Source organism: Oncorhynchus mykiss, chromosome 5, assembly GCF_013265735.2.
Source record: "Oncorhynchus mykiss isolate Arlee chromosome 5, USDA_OmykA_1.1, whole genome shotgun sequence".
In the NCBI taxonomy this organism is placed as follows: domain Eukaryota; kingdom Metazoa; phylum Chordata; class Actinopteri; order Salmoniformes; family Salmonidae; genus Oncorhynchus; species Oncorhynchus mykiss.
Genome location: NC_048569.1, coordinates 96,440,070 through 96,463,866, shown reverse-complemented (window position 1 = coordinate 96,463,866; position 23,797 = coordinate 96,440,070). Strand labels below are relative to the sequence as shown.

At 44.1% G+C, this 23,797-nt stretch overlaps 1 protein-coding gene across 4 annotated transcripts in view; it reads right to left on the bottom strand.

The window, feature by feature from the left end:
• The window catches only part of sned1 (sushi, nidogen and EGF-like domains 1), a 135,521-nt gene that overhangs the window by 6,054 nt on the left and 105,670 nt on the right, over positions 1 to 23,797 (bottom strand). For all 4 annotated transcript variants that reach the window (XM_036978927.1, XM_036978928.1, XM_036978929.1 and 1 more), the window contains 13 exons: positions 21,528 to 21,641; positions 19,709 to 19,822; positions 19,386 to 19,502; positions 19,130 to 19,224; positions 17,390 to 17,600; positions 16,847 to 17,030; positions 16,113 to 16,225; positions 9,483 to 9,761; positions 9,131 to 9,272; positions 8,590 to 8,672; positions 8,336 to 8,428; positions 8,044 to 8,160; positions 4,873 to 4,960 (listed from right to left, as the gene is read on the bottom strand). In XM_036978927.1, coding sequence (XP_036834822.1) covers positions 4,873 to 4,960; positions 8,044 to 8,160; positions 8,336 to 8,428; positions 8,590 to 8,672; positions 9,131 to 9,272; positions 9,483 to 9,761; positions 16,113 to 16,225; positions 16,847 to 17,030; positions 17,390 to 17,600; positions 19,130 to 19,224; positions 19,386 to 19,502; positions 19,709 to 19,822; positions 21,528 to 21,641 — 1,750 coding nt within the window. The remainder of the gene's footprint in view (positions 1 to 4,872; positions 4,961 to 8,043; positions 8,161 to 8,335; positions 8,429 to 8,589; positions 8,673 to 9,130; positions 9,273 to 9,482; positions 9,762 to 16,112; positions 16,226 to 16,846; positions 17,031 to 17,389; positions 17,601 to 19,129; positions 19,225 to 19,385; positions 19,503 to 19,708; positions 19,823 to 21,527; positions 21,642 to 23,797) is intronic.

The following is a 23,797-nucleotide window of genomic DNA, read 5'->3' as shown; positions in this document are numbered from 1 at the left end:
TACAGGGTATTACAGTACAGAGTCAATGTGGAGGCTATATACAGGGTATTACGGTACAGAGTCAATGTGGAGGCTATATACAGGGTGTTACAGTACAGAGTCAACGTGGAGGCTATATACAGGGTGTTACAGTACAGAGTCAATGTGGAGGCTATATACAGGGGGTACCGGTACAGAGTCAATGTGGAGGCTATATACAGGGGGTACCGGTACAGAGTCAATGTGGAGGCTATATACAGGGTGTTACAGTACAGAGTCAACGTGGAGGCTATATACGGGGTATTACGGTACAGAGTCAATGTGGAGGCTATATACAGGGGGTACCGGTACAGAGTCAATGTGGAGGCTATATACAGGGGGTACCGGTACAGAGTCAATGTGGAGGCTATATACAGGGTGTTACAGTACAGAGTCAATGTGGAGGCTATATACAGGGTATTACGGTACAGAGTCAATGTGGAGGCTATATACAGGGGGTACCGGTACAGAGTCAATGTGGAGGCTATATACAGGGGGTACTGGTACAGAGTCAATGTGGAGGCTATATACAGGGGGTACCAGTACCGAGTCAATGTGGAGGCTTTATACAGGGGGTACCGGTACAGAGTCAATGTGGAGGCTATATACAGGGTATTACGGTACAGAGTCAATGTGGAGGCTATATACAGGGGGTACCGGTACAGAGTCAATGTGGAGGCTATATACAGGGGGTACCGGTACAGAGTCAATGTGGAGGCTATATACAGGGGGTACCGGTACAGAGTCAATGTGGAGGCTATATACAGGGTATTACGGTACAGAGTCAATGTGGAGGCTATATACAGGGGGTACCAGTACAGAGTCAATGTGGAGGCTATATACAGGGGGTACCGGTACAGAGTCAATGTGGAGGCTATATACAGGGGGTACCGGTACAGAGTCAATGTGGAGGCTATATACAGGGTGTACCGGTACAGAGTCAATGTGGAGGCTATATACAGGGTATTACAGTACAGAGTCAATGTGGAGGCTATATACAGGGTATTACGGTACAGAGTCAATGTGGAGGCTATATACAGGGTATTACGGTACAGAGTCAATGTGGAGGCTATATACAGGGTGTTACAGTACAGAGTCAACGTGGAGGCTATATACAGGGTGTTACAGTACAGAGTCAATGTGGAGGCTATATACAGGGGGTACCGGTACAGAGTCAATGTGGAGGCTATATACAGGGGGTACCGGTACAGAGTCAATGTGGAGGCTATATACAGGGGGTACCGGTACAGAGTCAATGTGGAGGCTATATACAGGGTGTTACAGTACAGAGTCAACGTGGAGGCTATATACAGGGTGTTACAGTACAGAGTCAATGTGGAGGCTATATACAGGGGGTACCGGTACAGAGTCAATGTGGAGGCTATATACAGGGGGTACCGGTACAGAGTCAATGTGGAGGCTATATACAGGGGGTACCGGTACAGAGTCAATGTGGAGGCTATATACAGGGTGTTACAGTACAGAGTCAATGTGGAGGCTATATACAGGGTATTACGGTACAGAGTCAATGTGGAGGCTATATACAGGGGGTACCGGTACAGAGTCAATGTGGAGGCTATATACAGGGGGTACTGGTACAGAGTCAATGTGGAGGCTATATACAGGGGGTACCAGTACAGAGTCAATGTGGAGGCTTTATACAGGGGGTACCGGTACAGAGTCAATGTGGAGGCTATATACAGGGTATTACGGTACAGAGTCAATGTGGAGGCTATATACAGGGGGTACCGGTACAGAGTCAATGTGGAGGCTATATACAGGGGGTACCGGTACAGAGTCAATGTGGAGGCTATATACAGGGTGTACCGGTACAGAGTCAATGTGGAGGCTATATACAGGGTATTACAGTACAGAGTCAATGTGGAGGCTATATACAGGGTATTACGGTACAGAGTCAATGTGGAGGCTATATACAGGGTGTTACAGTACAGAGTCAACGTGGAGGCTATATACAGGGTGTTACAGTACAGAGTCAATGTGGAGGCTATATACAGGGGGTACCGGTACAGAGTCAATGTGGAGGCTATATACAGGGGGTACCGGTACAGAGTCAATGTGGAGGCTATATACAGGGTGTTACAGTACAGAGTCAACGTGGAGGCTATATACAGGGTATTACGGTACAGAGTCAATGTGGAGGCTATATACAGGGGGTACCGGTACAGAGTCAATGTGGAGGCTATATACAGGGGGTACTGGTACAGAGTCAATGTGGAGGCTATATACAGGGGGTACCAGTACAGAGTCAATGTGGAGGCTTTATACAGGGGGTACCGGTACAGAGTCAATGTGGAGGCTATATACAGGGTATTACGGTACAGAGTCAATGTGGAGGCTATATACAGGGGGTACCGGTACAGAGTCAATGTGGAGGCTATATACAGGGGGTACCGGTACAGAGTCAATGTGGAGGCTATATACAGGGGGTACCGGTACAGAGTCAATGTGGAGGCTATATACAGGGTATTACGGTACAGAGTCAATGTGGAGGCTATATACAGGGGGTACCAGTACAGAGTCAATGTGGAGGCTATATACAGGGGGTACCGGTACAGAGTCAATGTGGAGGCTATATACAGGGGGTACCGGTACAGAGTCAATGTGGAGGCTATATACAGGGTGTACCGGTACAGAGTCAATGTGGAGGCTATATACAGGGTATTACAGTACAGAGTCAATGTGGAGGCTATATACAGGGTATTACGGTACAGAGTCAATGTGGAGGCTATATACAGGGTGTTACAGTACAGAGTCAATGTGGAGGCTATATACAGGGGGTACCGGTACACAGTCAATGTAGAGGCTATATACAGGGTGTTACAGTACAGAGTCAATGTGGAGGCTATATACAGGGTGTTACAGTACAGAGTCAATGTGGAGGCTATATACAGGGGGTACCGGTACAGAGTCAATGTGGAGGCAGGAATGGCAGGAAGCTTGGCCCAGTGATGTACTGAGCCGTACGCACAACCCTTTGTTGGTCGGGGGCCGATCAGTTGCGATACCAGGCAGTGATGGAACCTGTCAGGATGCTCTCGATGGTGCAGCCGTAAAACCTTTTGAGGATCTGAGTACCCATCTTTTCAGTCTCCTGAGGGGGAATAGGTTTTAAAGTTGCCTCTTCACGACTATTGGACCATGTTAGTTTGTTGGTGATGTGGACGCCAAGGAACTTGAAGCTCTCAACCTGCTCCACTACAGCCCTGTGGATGAGAATGGGGGGCATCCTCGGGGTCCTCCTTTTCCTGTAGTCCACAATCATCTCCTTTGTCTTGATTACGTTGAGGGAGAGGTTGTTATCCTGGCACCACAAGGTCAGATCTCTGATCTCCTCCCTATAGGCTGTCTCGTCGTTGTCGGTGATCAGGCCTACCACTGTTGTGTCATCGGCAAGCTTAATGATGGTGTTGGCTACCTACCCTTACCACCTGGGGGCGGCCCATCAGGAAGTCCAGGATCCAGGTGCAGAGGAAGGTGTTTAGTCCCAGGGTCCTTAGCTTAGTGATGAGCTTTGAGGGCACTATGCTGTTGAACACTGAGCTGTAGTCAATGAACAGCATTCTCACATAGGTGCTCCTTTTGTCCAGGTGGGAAAGGGCAGTGTGAAGTGCAATAGAGATTGCATCATTTGTGGATCTGTTTGTGCAGTATGCAAATTAGAGTGGGTGTAGGGTTTCTGGGATAATGGTGTTGATATGAGCCATGACCAGCCTTTTAAAGCATTTCTTGGCTACAGTCGTGAGTGCTACGTGTCGCTAGTCATTTAGGCAGGTTACCTTAGTGTTCTTTGGCACAGGGACTACGGTGGTCTGCTTGAAACATGGTATTACAGACTCGGACAGGGAGAGATTGAAAATGTCAGTGAAGACCCTTGCCAGTTGGTCAGCGCATGCTCGCAGTACACGTGCTGGTAATCCGTCTGGCCCAGCGGCCTTGTGAATGTTGACCTGTCTTACTCACATCGGCAGCAGAGAGAGTGATCGCACAGTCTTCCGGAACAGCTGGTGCTCTCATGCATGTTTCAGTATTATTTGCCTCGAAGTGAGCATAGAAGTAGTTTAGCTCGTCTGGTAGGCTCTTGTCACTGGGCATCTCCTGGCTGTGCTTCCCTTTGTAGTCTGTAATAGTTTGCAAGCCCTGCCACATCTGACGAGCGTCAGAGCCGGTGTGGTACGATTCGATCTTAGTCAGGTATTGATGCTTTGCCTGTTTGATGGTTCGTCGGATGGCGTAGCGGGATTTCTTATAAGCTTCCGGGTTAGAGTCCCGCTCCTTGAAAGCGGCAGCTCTTGCCTTTAGCTCAGTGCGGATGTTGCCTGTAATCCATGGCTTCTGGATGGGGTATGTACGTACGGTCACTGTGGGGACGTCATCGATGCACTTATTGATGAAGCCAATGACTGATGTGGTGTACTCCTAAATGTTTGACACTCACAGGTAACACTACTACTACTACTACTGCTACTACTTCTGCTGCTGCTACTACTGCTGCTACTACCGCTTTTACTACTACTAATGCTACTACTACTACTACTACTACTACTACTACTACTACTACTACTACTACTGCTACTAGTCTAGTACTACTGATACTACTACTACTACTACTACTACTACTACTACTACTACTGATACTACTACTACTACTACTACTACTACTACTACTACTACTGCTACTACTGCTACTAGTCTAGTACTACTGATACTACTATTACACAGTATATACTATATGCATCTGTAAAGGCTTCAGTATACCGAGATTGAGGGTGACATCAGTCCTGACAGGTACAAACATGCACAGGACATCACTGTTGTCCGCTGTTTGACACTCACAGGTAATGGCAGACTTCGCCCACCCAGACGGGCACGCTCTTGGTTTCAGAGTAGAGGCGGGTACATGGGTGGGGCAATCGTTGGCAGACTGCAGTCGGGGTTGCGGCAGGACAAAGATAAACAGAGAGAAAGGTATTAAAACACGGAGAATCTTTGGACCAGAGGAAGCAACAGTTACAAGGCTGTTAAATGTGAGATGAGGGACTGAGGAGAGAGGGCGGAGGAAGGGGGAGAGGAAGGTATGGAAGGAGGAAGAGAGAAAGAAGGGAGGCAGAGAGGAACGTATTGAACAGAGCAATACTCAATCATTAGGCATCAATGCCAAAGGAACTGAATAATATTAAAAAATGCTATAGATGGAAGGAAAGTAGTGTGGAAACCCACCGTAAAAACATTTAGGCAACAACCAATTCAATCCCTTTTAGACAACTTCCTGGACAAAACGTTCCACTATAATATTGAAGGTGTAAACTTGTCAGTAAAAAACTTAACAGTATATTTGACCTCTCAGCTTCTCTATCAAAAAATAAATAAATTCACACAGATAACCGAAGAAAATTAACAACAATGACAAATGGTTTGATGAAGAATGCAAAAACCTAAGAAAGAAATTGAGAAACCTGTCCAACCAAAAACATTGAGACCCAGAACACCTGAGCATACGCCTTCACTATGGTGAATCACTAAATCAAAACTACGGACAAAGAAGGAGCAACACGTCAGAAATCAGCTCAATGTAACTGAAGAATCCGTAGACTCTAACCACTTCTGGGTAAATTGGAAAACAGTAAACAAACAACAACACAAATAATTATCTATCCAAAACAGAGATGTATGGATAACCCACTTCTCTAATACTTTTGGCCCTATAACAAAGAAGAAAGAGCAAAAAAACATATACATGATCAAAATACAAATCTTTGAATCAACTATTAAAGACTACCACAACCCACTGGATTCTCCAATTACATTGAATGAACTACAAACTACAAACCCTTCAACCCAAAAAGGCCTGTGGGGTTGATGATATCCTCAATGAAATGATACAATATACAGACCACAAATTCCAATTGGCTATACTTAAACTCTTTAACATCATCCTCAGCTCTGGCATCTTCCCAAATATTTAGAACCAAGGACTGATCACCCCAAATTTGACCCCAATAACCACCGTGGGATATGTGTCAACAGCAAACTTGGGAAAATCCTCTGCGTCATCATTAACAGCAGACTAGTTCATTTCCTCATTGAAAACAATGTACTGAGCAAATGTCAAATTGGCTTTTTACCAAATTACCGTATGACAGACCACGTAGTCACCCTGCACACCCTAACTGACAACCAAACAAACCAAAACAAAGGAAAAGTCAATGTTGACTTCAAAAAAGCTTTTGACTCCATTTGGCATGAGAGTCTGCTATACAAATGATGGAAAGTTGGGGGGAAAACCAGCACCTAGATCTTCTACACAGATTCTGCCAGACCTGGGCCCTGACAGAAAATCTCAGTAAGACAAAAATAATGGTGTTCCAAAAAAGGTCCAGTCGCCAGGACCACAAATACAAATTCCATCTAAGCACCGTTGCCGTGGAGCACACAAAACACTATACATACCTCGGCCTAAACGTCCGCTCACCAACCAAGAATTCACGAAATGGGACAAACACCAAATTGAGACTCTGCATGCAGAATTCTGCAAAAAATATTCCTCCGTGTACAACGTAAAACACCAAATAATACATGCAGAGCAGATTTAGGCCGATACCCACTAATTATCAAAAACCAGAAAAGAGACATTCTACAACCACCTAAAAGGAAGCGATTCCCAAACCTTCCATAACAAAGCCATCACCTACAGAGAGATGAACCTGGAGAAGAGTCCCCTAAGCAAGCTGGTCCCGGGGCTCTGTTCACAAACAGACCCCATAGAGCCCCAGGACAGTAACACAATTAGACCCAACCAAATCATGAGAAAACAAAAATATAATTACTTGACACATTGGAAAGAATTAACAAAAAAACTAGAATACTGTTTGGCCCTAAACAGAGAGTACACAATGGCAGAATACTTGACCACTGTGACTGACCCAAACTTAAGGAAAGCTTTGACTATGTACAGACTCAGTGAACAAAGACTTGCTACTGGCTCTCAAGAGAAGACAGGCTATGTGCAGACTCAGTGGGCATAGCCTTGCTATTGAGAAAGGCAGTTGTAGGCAGACATGGCTCTCAAGAGAAGACAGGCTATGTGCTCACTGCCCACAAAATGAAGTGGAAACTGAGCTGCACTTCCTAACCTCCTGCCCAATGTATGACCATATTAGAGACACATATTTCCCTCAGATCTCACAGATCCACAAAAAATTCGAAAACAAACCCGATTTTGATAAACTCCCATATCTACTGGGTGAAATTCCACAGTGTGCCATCACAGCAGCAAGATTAGTGACCTGTTGCCACAAGAAAAGGGCAACCAATGAAGAACAAACACCATTGTAAATACAACCCATATTTATGCTTATTTATTTCCCCTTGTGTACTTTAACTATTTATACATTGTTACAACACTGTATATATATAATATGACATTTGTAATGTCTTTATTGTTTTGAAACTTCTGTATGTGTAATGTTTACTGTTCATTTTTATTGTTTATTTCACTTTTGTTTATTATCTACTTCACTTGATTTGGCAATGTTAACACGTGTTTCCCATGCCAATAAAGCCTCTTGAATTGAATTGAATTGAGAGAGGACAGAGAGATATAGGACAGAAAGATCAGGAGGGAGAGAGAACAGAGCGATAGGGAGGGAGAGAGAGAACAGAGCGATAGGGAGGGAGAGAGAGAACAGAGCGATAGGGGGGAGAGAGATAGAGAGAGATAAGGAGGGAGGGAGAGAACAGAGAGATAGGGAGGGTGGTAGGGAGAGACAGGACAGAGAGATAGGGAGGGAGAGAGTGAGGACAGAAATAAAGGGTTTTTGTCTGAGAGGAGAGAAATAAGGAGGAAGGGGGGGGCAGAGAGGAAGGGAGAGAGAGGGAGGTATTTGGCACTCCTCCCTGGTGATTGATGGTTTTAGGAAAGGAATGAGTCTGACTGAGGGTGTTTGGGGGAGGAAATGCATTGAAGAGAGAGTGGTGGGGAGGGGAGGGAGAAAGACATAAACTTACACAGCTCACACTGCCTGCCCTTGAACCCAGCTGCGCAATTGCAGATGTATGAGTCGCTCCCCTTCTCACACGTACCCCCGTTCAGGCAGGGCAGGCTCTGGCAGTCCCGGGACGACTCTGAAACACAGCATACTGTTGTCAGGACCCCAAGCAGAGAAAACCAGCAGCTCGGGTTTCGCCAAGGCTGCATACGGCCCAAATGACACCCTATGCTCTTTATTGTCCACTACATTTGACCAGTACCCTACAGACAATTTCTGATTGATTCTCTGTCCTGCTGTAGAGAACCTACCAGGCCCCTCCTCTTCCTCCTTCCTCTCTAGTGCAAGGCCGATTTGATTAGTTGTCTCCTCCATCTTCTGGAACTGAATAGGAAGCTCAGGCTCTGCAAGGCAAAACAAAAAAAAGGATGAACTGTTTCTAAGGAGGTATTGAGCGAGATATATTGACACTTCACAAAGTTCTTACTTGTGTCAGTTCATACCATCATCACTGTTAAAGAGGCTGTTTTGCATTATGATATATGGGGGTTATGATACTGCTTACTGGTGCGGTGTCTGATGACCTTTCTGGGCAGGCTCGTGAACTTAGCTGTTATCCTCCCCCTTCCATCAATCAGTTCTGTGTATCTGGAAGAGAACAAACGATGGCCGAAGCTTTTAGAGAGACAAGACAGATAGAGCCTGAGAGAACCAACCTTGTCTAGTTAGCATTAAATAGTCAGTTTACAACTTAGCAGTGGAAGAACAATTTCTACAATACGTGCGCAACACTGCGCTCTAGTGTCTCATAGCCTTGATAACTTAACCTCCTACAGCCAATCTCTCTCTCTCACCTGGGCATCTCTTCAGAGTTCACTCACTCACTCACTCACTCACTCACTCACTCACTCACTCACTCACTCACTCACTCACTCACTCACTCACTCACTCACTCACTCACTCACTCACTCACTCACTCACTCACTCACTCACTCACTCACTCACTCACTCACTCACTCACTCACTCACTCACTCACTCACTCACTCACTCACTCACTCACTCACTCACTCCCTCCCTCCCTCCCTCCCTCCCTCCCTCCTCTTACCTGGGCATCTCTTCAGAGTGCTCTCTGTCTCCAGCCACCCCCAGGTCGTGAGGTTCAGACGGGGCTAGAGTATGACCCACAGGGGTTCCCCCGACAGACGGTCTCTCCCTCGTCCTCCCTCCCCGTCGCTCGTCCATCGGTACTGGTCCAGGTACAGTTAAAGTTAGTTGCATAGGAAGTGTTTAAAGGAAAGCTTTTCAGACTGAAACAGACAAAACGATAGTCCTAGAATGGTAGAAGTCTCATTCTGGGCTCCAAGCAGAAGTCCCCGGAGCATTACAATGTGAAATCTCAAGAGTTAGTGTACGTTAGAGCTGTAGCCTATAGAACAGTCTGGAAGCAGAGCACTCACATGTGGTGAAGGCCAGGTGTTGTGGTACACTGTGAATCTGTTCCTGTCCTGTGTTCCTAACAGCCATGAGGACTAGGTGGTAGTGTTGTCCTGGGGAAAGCTCTCTTAGGGTATATGTTCGCAGCTTCCCATTGGGTAGGAAGCGACTGCGGGTGCTCAGGCCTCGCGTCACATTGACCACGAAGCCGTCTGGCAGGTTCCTGGGATGGGGATCCCACGTCACCAGGGCGGAGTTGGAAGTCACATGGGACAGAGACAGGTTCTGAGGGGGGAGGGGTCCTAGAGGGAGGGAGGGGGGGGGGGGGGGCACAGAGAGGACAGTCTGTCTGTATGCTGATAGAAACAGTTGTGACTTTTGAGGTCTGTTGGACCTCTATTCTTAAATTTGGGTCCAAAATTCAGACTTTTGTCTCGGATCTGGAACGGGTCTGACAGAGTTGCCACAGGTCTCGGTTATGTGCAATTAAAATGGATTTACCAACTGGAGAGAGAGAGATAGAGAAGTCTTGGCCTTATTCATAGAAGTAAAAAGGAAAGTTAGAGGAGAAAGAGGACAGTGAAAGGAAGACGACAAGGGGAAGTTTTAATATTGTAGTGGACAAAGATGAGGAGAACGTTGATGCGGCCAAATCGCTATTCAAGTTTGATGCAATTTTCTACCTTTTCTTTATTTATTTTTCGTATATTTATTATAAATTGTTTATTCATTATTATTATTTAATAATCTACAACCAGTTCTTTAAATAGCCAAAAGTGTTTTGTTTAATTTTATTTAGACATTTTCATTGCCTTTTTAAAAACATCTTCAGGATCGGTGGGGCCCCTGCGGGACGTTTGAGCTAATGTAGGCTAATGCGATTAGCATGAGGTTGTATTTTTCTTCTACCAGATCTAATGTGTTATATTCTCCTACATTCCCTTCCCATTTCCACAAACTTCAAAGTGTTTCCTTTCAAATGGTATCAAGAATATGCATATCCTTACTTCAGGTCCTGAGCTACAGGCAGTTAGATTTGGGTATGTTATTTCAGGTCCTGAGATACAGGCAGTTAGATTTGGGTATGTTATTTTAGGTCCTGAGCTACAGACAGTTAGATTTGGGTATGTTATTTTAGGTCCTGAGCTACAGGCAGTTAGATTTGAGTATGTAATTTTAGGTCCTGAGCTACAGGCAGTTAGATTTGGGTATGTTATTTCAGGTCCTGAGCTACAGGCAGTTAGATTTGGGTATGTTATTTTAGGTCCTGAGCTACAGGCAGTTAGATTTGGGTGTGTTATTTTAGGTCCTGAGCTACAGGAAGTTAGATTTGAGTTTGTTATTTTAGGTCCTGAGCTACAGGATCAGTTAGATTTGGGTATGTTATTTTAGGTCCTGAGCTACAGGAAGTTAGATTTGAGTTTGTTATTTTAGGTCCTGAGCTACAGGATCAGTTAGATTTGGGTATGTTATTTTAGGTCCTGAGCTACAGGAAGTTAGATTTGGGTATGTTATTTTAGGTCCTGAGCTACAGGAAGTTAGATTTGAGTTTGTTATTTTAGGTCCTGAGCTACAGGATCAGTTAGATTTGAGTTTGTTATTTTAGGTCCTGAGCTACAGGATCAGTTAGATTTGAGTTTGTTATTTTAGGTCCTGAGCTACAGGAAGTTAGATTTGAGTTTGTTATTTTAGGTCCTGAGCTACAGGATCAGTTAGATTTAGGTTTGTTATTTTAGGTCCTGAGCTACAGGCTGTTAGATTTGAGTTTGTTATTTTAGGTCCTGAGCTACAGGAAGTTAGATTTGGGTATGTTATTTTAGGTCCTGAGCTACAGGCTGTTAGATTTGAGTTTGTTATTTTAGGTCCTGAGCTACAGGCAGTTAGATTTGGGTATGTCATTTTAGGTCCTGAGCTACAGGATCAGTTAGATTTGAGTTTGTTATTTTAGGTCCTGAGCTACAGGAAGTTAGATTTGGGTATGTTATTTTAGGTCCTGAGCTACAGGATCAGTTAGATTTGAGTTTGTTATTTTAGGTCCTGAGCTACAGGAAGTTAGATTTGAGTTTGTTATTTTAGGTCCTGAGCTACAGGAAGTTAGATTTGGGTATGTTATTTTAGGTCCTGAGCTACAGGATCAGTTAGATTTGAGTTTGTTATTTTAGGTCCTGAGCTACAGGAAGTTAGATTTGAGTTTGTCATTTTAGGTCCTGAGCTACAGGATCAGTTAGATTTGAGTTTGTTATTTTAGGTCCTGAGCTACAGGCAGTTCGAATTGGGTATGTCATTTTAGGTCCGGAGCTACAGGAAGTTAGATTTGGGTATGTTATTTTAGGTCCTGAGCTACAGGAAGTTAGATTTGAGTTTGTTATTTTAGGTCCTGAGCTACAGGATCAGTTAGATTTGGGTATGTTATTTTAGGTCCTGAGCTACAGGAAGTTAGATTTGAGTTTGTTATTTTAGGTCCTGAGCTACAGGATCAGTTAGATTTGAGTTTGTTATTTTAGGTCCTGAGCTACAGGCAGTTAGATTTGGGTATGTTATTTTAGGTCCTGAGCTACAGGATCAGTTAGATTTGAGTTTGTTATTTTAGGTCCTGAGCTACAGGAAGTTAGATTTGGGTATGTCATTTTAGGTCCTGAGCTACAGGCAGTTAGATTTGAGTTTGTTATTTTAGGTCCTGAGCTACAGGATCAGTTAGATTTGGGTATGTTATTTTAGGTCCTGAGCTACAGGAAGTTAGATTTGAGTTTGTTATTTTAGGTCCTGAGCTACAGGATCAGTTAGATTTGGGCATGTTATTTTAGGTCCTGAGCTACAGGATCAGTTAGATTTGGGTATGTTATTTTAGGTCCTGAGCTACAGGATCAGTTAGATTTGAGTTTGTTATTTTAGGTCCTGAGCTACAGGCAGTTAGATTTGGGTATGCTATTTTAGGTCCTGAGCTACAGGCAGTTAGATTTGGGTATGTCATTTTAGGTCCTGAGCTACAGGCAGTTAGATTTGGGTATGTCATTTCAGGTCCTGATCTACAGGCAGTTAGATTTGGGTATGTTATTTTAGGGCCTGAGCTACAGGCAGTTAGATTTGGGTATGTTATTTCAGGTCCTGAGCTACAGGCAGTTAGATTTGGGTATGCTATTTTAGGTCCTGAGCTACAGGATCAGTTAGATTTAGGTTTGTTATTTTAGGTCCTGAGCTACAGGATCAGTTAGATTTGGGTATGCTATTTTAGGTCCTGAGCTACAGGCAGTTAGATTTGGGTTTGTTATTTTAGGTCCTGAGCTACAGGATCAGTTAGATTTAGGTTTGTTATTTTAGGTCCTGAGCTACAGGAAGTTAGATTTGAGTTTGTTATTTTAGGTCCTGAGCTACAGGAAGTTAGATTTGAGTTTGTTATTTTAGGTCCTGAGCTACAGGATCAGTTAGATTTGGGTATGTTATTTCAGGTCCTGAGCTACAGGATCAGTTAGATTTAGGTTTGTTATTTTAGGTCCTGAGCTACAGGCAGTTAGATTTGGGTATGCTATTTTAGGTCCTGAGCTACAGGCAGTTAGATTTGGGTATGTCATTTTAGGTCCTGAGCTACAGGCAGTTAGATTTGGGTATGTCATTTCAGGTCCTGATCTACAGGCAGTTAGATTTGGGTATGTTATTTTAGGGCCTGAGCTACAGGCAGTTAGATTTGGGTATGTTATTTCAGGTCCTGATCTACAGGCAGTTAGATTTGGGTATGTTATTTTAGGTCCTGAGCTACAGGAAGTTAGATTTGAGTTTGTTATTTTAGGTCCTGAGCTACAGGATCAGTTAGATTTGGGTATGTTATTTTAGGTCCTGAGCTACAGGAAGTTAGATTTGAGTTTGTTATTTTAGGTCCTGAGCTACAGGAAGTTAGATTTGGGTATGTTATTTTAGGTCCTGAGCTACAGGATCAGTTAGATTTGAGTTTGTTATTTTAGGTCCTGAGCTACAGGAAGTTAGATTTTAGTTTGTTATTTTAGGTCCTGAGCTACAGGAAGTTAGATTTGGGTATGTTATTTTAGGTCCTGAGCTACAGGATCAGTTAGATTTGAGTTTGTTATTTTAGGTCCTGAGCTACAGGATCAGTTAGATTTGGGTATGTCATTTTAGGTCCTGAGCTACAGGATCAGTTAGATTTGAGTTTGTTATTTTAGGTCCTGAGCTACAGGCAGTTAGATTTGGGTATGTTATTTTAGGTCCTGAGCTACAGGATCAGTTAGATTTGAGTTTGTTATTTTAGGTCCTGAGCTACAGGATCAGTTAGATTTGAGTTTGTTATTTTAGGTCCTGAGCTACAGGCAGTTAGATTTGGATATGTCATTTCAGGTCCTGATCTACAGGCAGTTAGATTTGGGTATGTTATTTTAGGGCCTGAGCTACAGGCAGTTAGATTTGGGTATGTTATTTCAGGTCCTGATCTACAGGCAGTTAGATTTGGGTATGTTATTTTAGGGCCTGAGCTACAGGCAGTTAGATTTGGGTATGTTATTTCAGGTCCTGATCTACAGGCAGTTAGATTTGGGTATGTTATTTTAGGTCCTGAGCTACAGGAAGTTAGATTTGGGTATGTTATTTTAGGTCCTGAGCTACAGGCAGTTAGATTTGGGTATGTTATTTTAGGTCCTGAGCTACAGGATCAGTTAGATTTGGGTATGTTATTTTAGGTCCTGAGCTACAGGATCAGTTAGATTTGGGTATGTTATTTTAGGGCCTGAGCTACAGGCAGTTAGATTTGAGTTTGTTATTTTAGGTCCTGAGCTACAGGCAGTTAGATTTGGGTATGTTATTTCAGGTCCTGAGCTACAGGCAGTTAGATTTGGGTATGTTATTTTAGGTCCTGAGCTACAGGCAGTTAGATTTGGGTATGTTATTTTAGGTCCTGAGATACAGGCAGTTAGATTTGGGTATGTTATTTCAGGTCCTGAGCTACAGGCAGTTAGATTTGGGTATGTTATTTTAGGTCCTGAGCTACAGGAAGTTAGATTTGAGTTTGTTATTTTAGGTCCTGAGCTACAGGATCAGTTAGATTTAGGTTTGTTATTTTAGGTCCTGAGCTACAGGATCAGTTAGATTTGGGTATGTTATTTTAGGTCCTGAGATACAGGCAGTTAGATTTGGGTATGTTATTTCAGGTCCTGAGCTACAGGAAGTTAGATTTGAGTTTGTTATTTTAGGTCCTGAGCTACAGGATCAGTTAGATTTAGGTTTGTTATTTTAGGTCCTGAGCTACAGGATCAGTTAGATTTGAGTTTGTTATTTTAGGCGAAAATTGGAAAAAGGGTCCGATCCTTAAGAGGCTTTATTAACAAATGCGTAGTGAATTCCTCAGGGCGGGTTACTGCCAGGGACCTCACTGTATATGATATTATCACCATCCGTAGGTGCAGATATAATATGGATTGCGATTCTCGCGATTCTATTCGTAGGTTGCATGTTCAGTCACAATATTGTTTTGAACGGTCATTTCGGACTGATGCCCTACTGAGTATTCTACTCAATGCATTTTCAATGAGCGCTGATGAAGATTTAATTCAAAGAGCATTACAGTGGCTTGGAAATACAATGACGTACAAAAGGAAGGCAAATGATTAGTAAATTTGACGATATGATAATACTTGCAAAGTTGTATCCTACTAAATATTTGACTAGTTTTGTATGTTATTGTATTTCCAGGCACTATAGTGTAATGTAGACTAAACAGTAGTTCGCCTCAGTCCAGAATGACTGGGCTTTATCACCCCTTTAGGGCACCTACTACGGCGCTGGCGATAGAAGGCGGCCCGAGAACGTTCAATACAATGGCACGACGTGACAGTTAATCCTGATCCTGACAGTTGATCCTGATCCTGACAGTTAATCCTGATCCTGACAGTTGATCCTGATCCTGACAGTTAATCCTGATCCTGACAGTTGATCCTGATCCTGACAGTTAATCCTGATCCTGACAGTTGATCCTGATCCTGACAGTTAATCCTGATCCTGACTGTTGATCCTGATCCTGACAGTTGATCCTGATCCTGACAGTTGATCCTGATCCTGACAGTTGATCCTGATCCTGACAGTTGATCCTGATCCTGACAGTTGATCCTGATCCTGACAGTTGATCCTGATCCTGCCAGTTGATCCTGATCCTGACTGTTGATCCTGATCCTGACAGTTGATCCTGATCCTGACAGTTGATCCTGATCCTGACAGTTGATCCTGATCCTGCCAGTTGATCCTGATCCTGACAGTTGATCCTGATCGTGACAGTTGATCCTGATCGTGACAGTTGATCCTGATCCTGACAGTTGATCCTGATCCTGACAGTTGATCCTGATCCTGACAGTTGATCCTGATCGTGACAGTTGATCCTGATCACATTTTCTAATTGGAGTGGCCATCTTTAAGTGTCTTGTCTCAGGTTAATGAATCTCTCTGCGCGGTGGACAAGACTATCTATGTTAGGATGGGGAAGTTTCCAGATGCTTAACGAATGCATAGCGAATTCCTGAGGTTCATTGAGTTACTGCTTCTGCATTGCTTATGGCTGGTTATCTGAAAATTGTTGATTGTAAAAAAAGGGCTTTATAAAATACATGTTTGGATTGATTGACTGATTGATTGATTAATGTATGAGACATGTGATGACATACTGGTCCAGACTTGCAGCGGTCCAGCAGAGTGACTGGTGGAGGGCGACTCGTCTGGTCTGATACCACTCTGAGTTAGAACGTCCACCGTGTACATCTGACCAGGGAGCAGAGAGCTGAAGGGGAGACACACAGAAACACACAGACAGAAATCCCAGTCATGCAACATGACAAAAAAACTAACAATTCTGCTCTGGTCTATGGATGTTTATCAGCGTTGGCTTCACACCGCCATCTACTGGATAAAATGTGTATTGCAGTGCAGACAGTGCCCTAGAACAGCGGTTCCCAACAAGGGGTATCCTGGGGGTATTGGGCCTACCCACAGAGGGTACTGGAGAAGACTCATGAGACCATAGGTTTACTGGTAAAATGCACATATGAGGGGTTACTTCAGGGTTTACTCCGGGCAGAGCAAAATTCAATTGGTTGTGCAGTAACGGAAAAAGGTTGAGAACCAATGCCATAGAAAGTAATATTAAGTGATAGTGATACAGTGGCACCCAGTGGACATAATCAGTATTGCAGGCTGTAAGTCAGTGTTTTTTCAACTTTTTGTTTGGTCACTACCACCAAATGCATCATGCTCTGCCCAAACTACCTCTTCATGGGCATTAGACCAGTAGGCCTATGATCTCACGAGTCTTTCCAAGTACCCCTGTGGATAGACTAAGTACTTTGAGAATCACTCAAATCTACTGCCAAACTAGTGACAATAATGTTGAATGGAGCAGAACCTGAAGGCATATTCCATTGTGCTGGTGTTGAGCAGAGCGGTGGCGACTCCACTACCGTCCCAGGAGACCAGGGAAAGGCGCACCTGGCTGACGGTAGCATGACGAGCAGCCTGAACCAGCCACCTCAGCCATACCTGGGAGGACGATACGTTGACTACCTGCAGCTGGTCCACCCGCCGTGGCCCTGACACACAGAGAGAGATACACAGGTCAGTATACCCACACACACACACACACACACACACACACCCACACACAGAGAGAGATACACAGGTCAGTATACACACACACACACACCCACACACAGAGAGAGATACACAGGTCAGTATACACACACACACACACACACACACACACACACACACACACACACACACACATACACACACACACACACACACACACACACACACACACACACACACACACACACACACACACACACACACACACACACACACACACACACACACACACTCTAAACTACACTATACATAAAACAGTGAGATCGTCACTGTACTGAAGCATTCACAGTCCACTCACTGGTGCGTATGAGAGCGATGGCTGGCTGGCTGATATCGTTGCTGTTGGTGTTTCGTTTCACTGAGAACGTAGAGATGTTGTATAGCAGGCCAGGCACCAGGCCCTGCAGCTGATAGGTGGACTGCTTCTTGTCCAGGAAGTCAGTCTTCCTGGTTCCACTGCCACGGCCCGGGAGACCCAGAGGGGCGTAGGTCACAGCGAAGCCACTGACCTATCCGTGGGTTGCATGTTTCGTTTTAGGACTGAAGCCCAGCAGAGATTTCTACACAATGCAGTCTCAATATGTGCTAATGAACATTTAGTCTGAAGTGCATTACTGTGGCTTGAAAACACGATTAACAGGTTTCAAATATCGCCAGGTTGGCTTTCGAGGCAGTAGAGGCCTCTGTCCCCACTATCTAAGATTGAGGGGAGAGCACCGACATTTTAGCTCGCTAACGTTAGCATTGCTAGCTATTTCTGAAAAAACGTTGGTAGCTCACGACAACATTGCCATCGCTCTAAAGAAAAACTTGACGACAACATAATGATAACAACGTTATTTTCTACTAATTTGTCTACTTTATTAACAATATCATGATATTTCCAGGCCACTATAGTCTAATTGCGATGAAACAGTCATTAGCCCCCATTTCAGAAAGACGGCAATATGCTGCGGCATCTGTAGCATGGTGATGCGGTAACTATGGCAACGACGCGACGAAGTGACGGGGCATCTGTAGCATGGTGATGCGGTAACTATGGCAACGACGCGACGGAGTGACGGGGCATCTGTAGCATGGTGATGCGGTAACTATGGCAACGACGCGACGGAGTGACGGAGGTGCAACCCCTATGAACAAGTGTTCAAGGTTTCAGGGTGCTTCCTTGATGGCACCCTATTCCCTATATAGTGCACTACTTTAGACCAGAGCCCTATTCCCTATATAGTGCACTACTTTAGACCAGAGCCCTATTCCCTATATAGTGCACTACTTTAGACCAGAGCCCTATTCCCTATATAGTGCACTACTTTAGACCAGAGCCCTATTCCCTATATAGTGCACTACTTTAGACCAGAGCCCTATTCCCTATATAGTGCACTACTATAGACCAGAGCCCTATTCCCTATATAGTGCACTACTTTAGACCAGAGCCCTATTCCCTATATAGTGCACTACTTTAGACCAGAGCCCTATTCCCTATATAGTGCACTACTATAGACCAGAGCCCTATTCCCTATATAGTGCACTACTTTAGACCAGAGCCCTATTCCCTATATAGTGCACTACTTTAGACCAGAGCCCTATTCCCTATATAGTGCACTACTTTAGACCAGAGCCCTATTCCCTATATAGTGCACTACTTTAGACCAGAGCCCTATTCCTTATATAGTGCACTACTATAGACCAGAGCCCTATTCCCTATATAGTGCACTACTTTAGACCAGAGCCCTATTCCCTATATAGTGCACTACTTCTGACCAGAGCCCTATTTCCTATATAGTGCACTACTTATGACCAGTGCCTCTGAGGGTTATACTACAAATAAGGATCAATGAGTTAGCCAGCTGACGTTTTTGTTGTTGTTGTTGTTGTTGTTGCTAAAGATAAGCACCTATGAAATGAGCAATGGTGTAATGAATTGTTTATCAAAGTAATCTGTCTAACTCATTGATCTAGCTTTGTAATATACCCCTCTGGTGAAAGAGGTATTCTGAACACAATGGGTTAAATAAAATAATGTATGAATTAAACTGACCAGGCTCTGAGAGGAGGGGTCCGGCAGGTCCCAGCGCAGCTCCACCTCATCCTCCTCCACCCGTAGTACATGCAGACCAGAGGGAGGCAACAGGTCTGGGAACAGTGGTAAAAAATAGCATTGGTTATTTCTACCACAAAGAAGAGACTTGGTATTGATTAATTGATACATTTATTTGAATTTGTGGGTTTCTTGAATGATGCACCAATAAGATAATTGATAGTCGATGGGGTAGCTGAACGTGATTGACTCTCACCTCTCTCACAGTCCTTGCCTGTGTGACCCACTTTGCAAGTACAGCTGTAGTTCCCTCTCCTGTCGCTGTGGCAGAGGCCTCTGTTCCCACACGGCTGCAGTACACAGGGATTCTCCACTAGGGGGAGTCAGAGACCATCTGTCACCATGATGTGCTATTCTGTTACCACCACAGTAGAAGAGACTGCATCCAAAATGGCACCACGGGAGGTTGGTGGCACCATAATTGGGGAGGACGAGCTCGTGGTAATGTCTGGAGCAGAATAGGTGGAATGGTATGAAATAGGGTGCCATTTCAGACTCGACCGGTATAGCTCTACTCACATGACTGGCAGTGGTCCCCCAAGAACCCTTCTTTACACACACACAGGTAGTTGTTCCTGGAGCCCCGACACACACCGCCGTTCAAACAGGGGCTGGACTCACATCTGTCCTGCTCTGGAGACACAACACACTCAGAGACAGGAAGGATACAACTGGAATACAGCTGGAGGGATACAACTGGAATACAACTGGAGGGGTACAACTGGAATACAGCTGGAGGGATACAACTGGAATACAGCTGGAGGGATACAACTGGAGGGATACAGCTGGAGGGATACAACTGGAATACAGCTGGAGGGATACAACTGGAAAACAGCTGGAGGGATACAACTGAAAATACAGCTGGAGGGATACAACTGGAAAACAGCTGGAGGGATACAACTGGAATACAGCTGGAGGGATACAACTGGAAAACAGCTGGAGGGATACAACTGGAATACAGCTGGAGAGATACAACTGGAATACAGCTGGAGGGATACAACTTAAATACAGCTGGAGGGATACATCTGGAATACAGCTGGAGGGATACAACTGGAATACAGCTGGAGGGATAAAACTGGAGGGATACAACTGGAATACAACTGGAGGGATACAACTGAAAATACAGCTGGAGGGATACAACTGGAATACAGCTGGAGGGATACAACTGGAAAACAGCTGGAGGGATACAACTGGAATACAGCTGGAGGGATACAACTGGAAAACAGCTGGAGGGATACAACTGGAATACAACTGGAGGGATACAACTGAAATACAGCTGGAGGGATACATCTGGAATACAGCTGGAGGGATACAACTTAAATACAGCTGGAGGGGTAAAACTGGAATACAACTGGAGGGATACAACTGAAATACAGCTGGAGGGATACATCTGGAATACAGCTGGAGGGATACAACTGGAATACAGCTGGAGGGATACATCTGGAATACAGCTGGAGGGATACAACTGGAGGGATACAACTGGAATACAGCTGGAGGGATACAACTGGAATACAGCTGGAGGGATACAACTGGAATACAGCTGGAGGGATACAACTGGAATACAGCTGGACAGATACAACTGGAGGGATACAACTGGAATACAGCTGGAGGGATATAACTGGAAGGATACAACTGGAATACAACTGGAAGGATACAACTGGAATACAGCTGGAGGGATATAACTGGAATACAGCTGGAGGGATATAACTGGAAGGATACATCTGGAATACAACTGGAAGGATACAACTGGAATACAGCTGGAGGGATACAACTGGAATACAGCTGGAGGGATACAACTGGAATACAGCTGGAGGGATACAACTGGAATACAGCTGGAGGGATACAACTGGAATACAACTGGAGGGATACAACTGGAATACAGCTGGAGGGATACAACTGGAATACAGCTGGAGGGATACAACTGGAATACAGCTGGAGGGATACAACTGGAGGGATACAACTGGAATACAGCTGGAGGGATATAACTGGAAGGATACAACTGGAATACAACTGGAAGGATACAACTGGAATACAGCTGGAGGGATATAACTGGAATACAGCTGGAGGGATATAACTGGAAGGATACAACTGGAATACAACTGGAAGGATACAACTGGAATACAGCTGGAGGGATACAACTGGAATACAGCTGGAGGGATACAACTGGAATACAGCTGGAGGGATACAACTGGAATACAGCTGGAGGGATACAACTGGAATACAACTGGAGGGATACAACTGGAATACAGCTGGAGGGATACAACTGCAATACAACTGGAGGGATAACACTGGAGCGATACATGATACATATGGCCCTTAGACAGAGTGAATGTTGTACCTATCTCACAGTCTTGTCCTCTGAAGCTTTGTTGGCAGTGGCAGTAGTAGGAACCCGGCTGGTCCTCACATGTTCCTCCGTGTTTACAGGGCCCCGACAGACACTCATCCATATCTGAGAGGAAAACACGCACACACACACACACACTTATGAACATACACACGTATGCACACCTACGCAAGCATGCACAGACACACACACAGGGTTGGGTAGGTTACTGTCTGAATGTAATCGGTTACAGCTGCTGGTTAACCTGTCCAAAAATAACAGTAACATCACTTTTGGATTACCCCCATAGTCAGTAATGTAATCTGATTACTTTCCTCTTAAGAGGAAACGAGAGGAGAGGAGACAGACAGGCAGGCAGGCAGGCAGGCAGGCAGGCAGGCAGGCAGGCAGGCAGACAGGCAGACAGACAGACAGGCAGACAGGCAGACAGGCAGACAGGCAGGCAGGCAGACAGACAGACAGACAGACAGACAGACAGACAGACAGACAGACAGACAGACAGACAGACAGACAGACAGACACATGTTTAATGGAACATACAGGGCATGTGTAATGCTGACTATCAGCTTTGAAAGATGTAGTCTACCTGCAGTAAACCTGTAGGTACAGAAATAGTATAGAGGTGAAACCTGTAGGTACAGAAGCAGTATAGACGTTAAACCTGCAGGTACAGAAGTAGAATAGACGTTAAACCTGTAGGTACAGAAGTAGAATAGACGTTAAACCTGTAGGTACAGAAGTAGAATAGACGTTAAACCTGCAGGTACAGAAGTAGAATAGACGTTAAACCTGTAGGTACAGAAGTAGAATAGAAATGAAACCTGTAGGTACAGAAGCAGTATAGACGTTAAACCTGTAGGTACAGAAGTAGAATAGAAATGAAACCTGTAGGTACAGAAGCAGTATAGACGTTAAACCTGTAGGTACAGAAGTAGAATAGACGTTAAACCTGTAGGTACAGAAGTAGTATAGAGATGAAACCTGTAGGTACAGAAGTAGAATAGACGTTAAACCTGTAGGTACAGAAGTAGAATAGACGTTAAACCTGTAGGTACAGAAGTAGAATAGACGTTAAACCTGTAGGTACAGAAGTAGAATAGACGTTAAACCTGTAGGTACAGAAGTAGAATAGACGTTAAACCTGTAGGTACAGAAGTAGAATAGACGTTAAACCTGCAGGTACAGAAGTAGAATAGACGTTAAACCTGCAGGTACAGAAGTAGAATAGACGTGAAACCTGTAGGTACAGAAGTAGAATAGACGTTAAACCTGTAGGTACAGAAGTAGAATAGACGTTAAACCTGTAGGTACAGAAGTAGAATAGACATTAAACCTGTAGGTACAGAAGTAGAATAGACTTTAAACCTGTAGGTACAGAAGTAGAATAGACGTTAAACCTGTAGGTACAGAAGTAGAATAGAGATGAAACCTGTAGGTACAGAAGTAGTATAGAGATGAAACCTGTAGGTACAGAAGTAGAATAGAGATGAAACCTGTAGGTACAGAAGTAGAATAGACGTTAAACCTGTAGGAACAGAAGTAGTATAGAGATGAAACCTGTAGGTACAGAAGTAGTATAGAGATGAAACCTGTAGGTACAGAAGTAGAATAGAGATGAAACCTGTAGGTACAGAAGTAGAATAGACGTTAAACCTGTAGGTACAGAAGTAGTATAGAGATGAAACCTGTAGGTACAGAAGTAGAATAGACGTTAAACCTGTAGGTACAGAAGTAGAATAGACGTTAAACCTGTAGGTACAGAAGTAGTATAGAGATGAAACCTGTAGGTACAGAAGTAGAATAGACGTTAAACCTGTAGGTACAGAAGTAGAATAGACGTTAAACCTGTAGGTACAGAAGTAGAATAGAGATGAAACCTGTAGGTACAGAAGTAGAATAGACGTTAAACCTGTAGGTACAGAAGTAGAATAGACGTTAAACCTGTAGGTACAGAAGTAGAATAGACGTTAAACCTGTAGGTACAGAAGTAGAATAGACGTTAAACCTGTAGGTACAGAAGTAGAATAGACGTTAAACCTGTAGGTACAGAAGTAGAATAGACGTTAAACCTGTAGGTACAGAAGTAGTATAGAGATGAAACCTGTAGGTACAGAAGTAGAATAGAGATGAAACCTGTAGGTACAGAAGTAGAATAGACGTTAAACCTGTAGGTACAGAAGTAGTATAGAGGTTAAACCTGTAGGTACAGAAGTAGTATAGAGGTTAAACCTGCAGGTACAGAAGTAGAATAGACGTTAAAC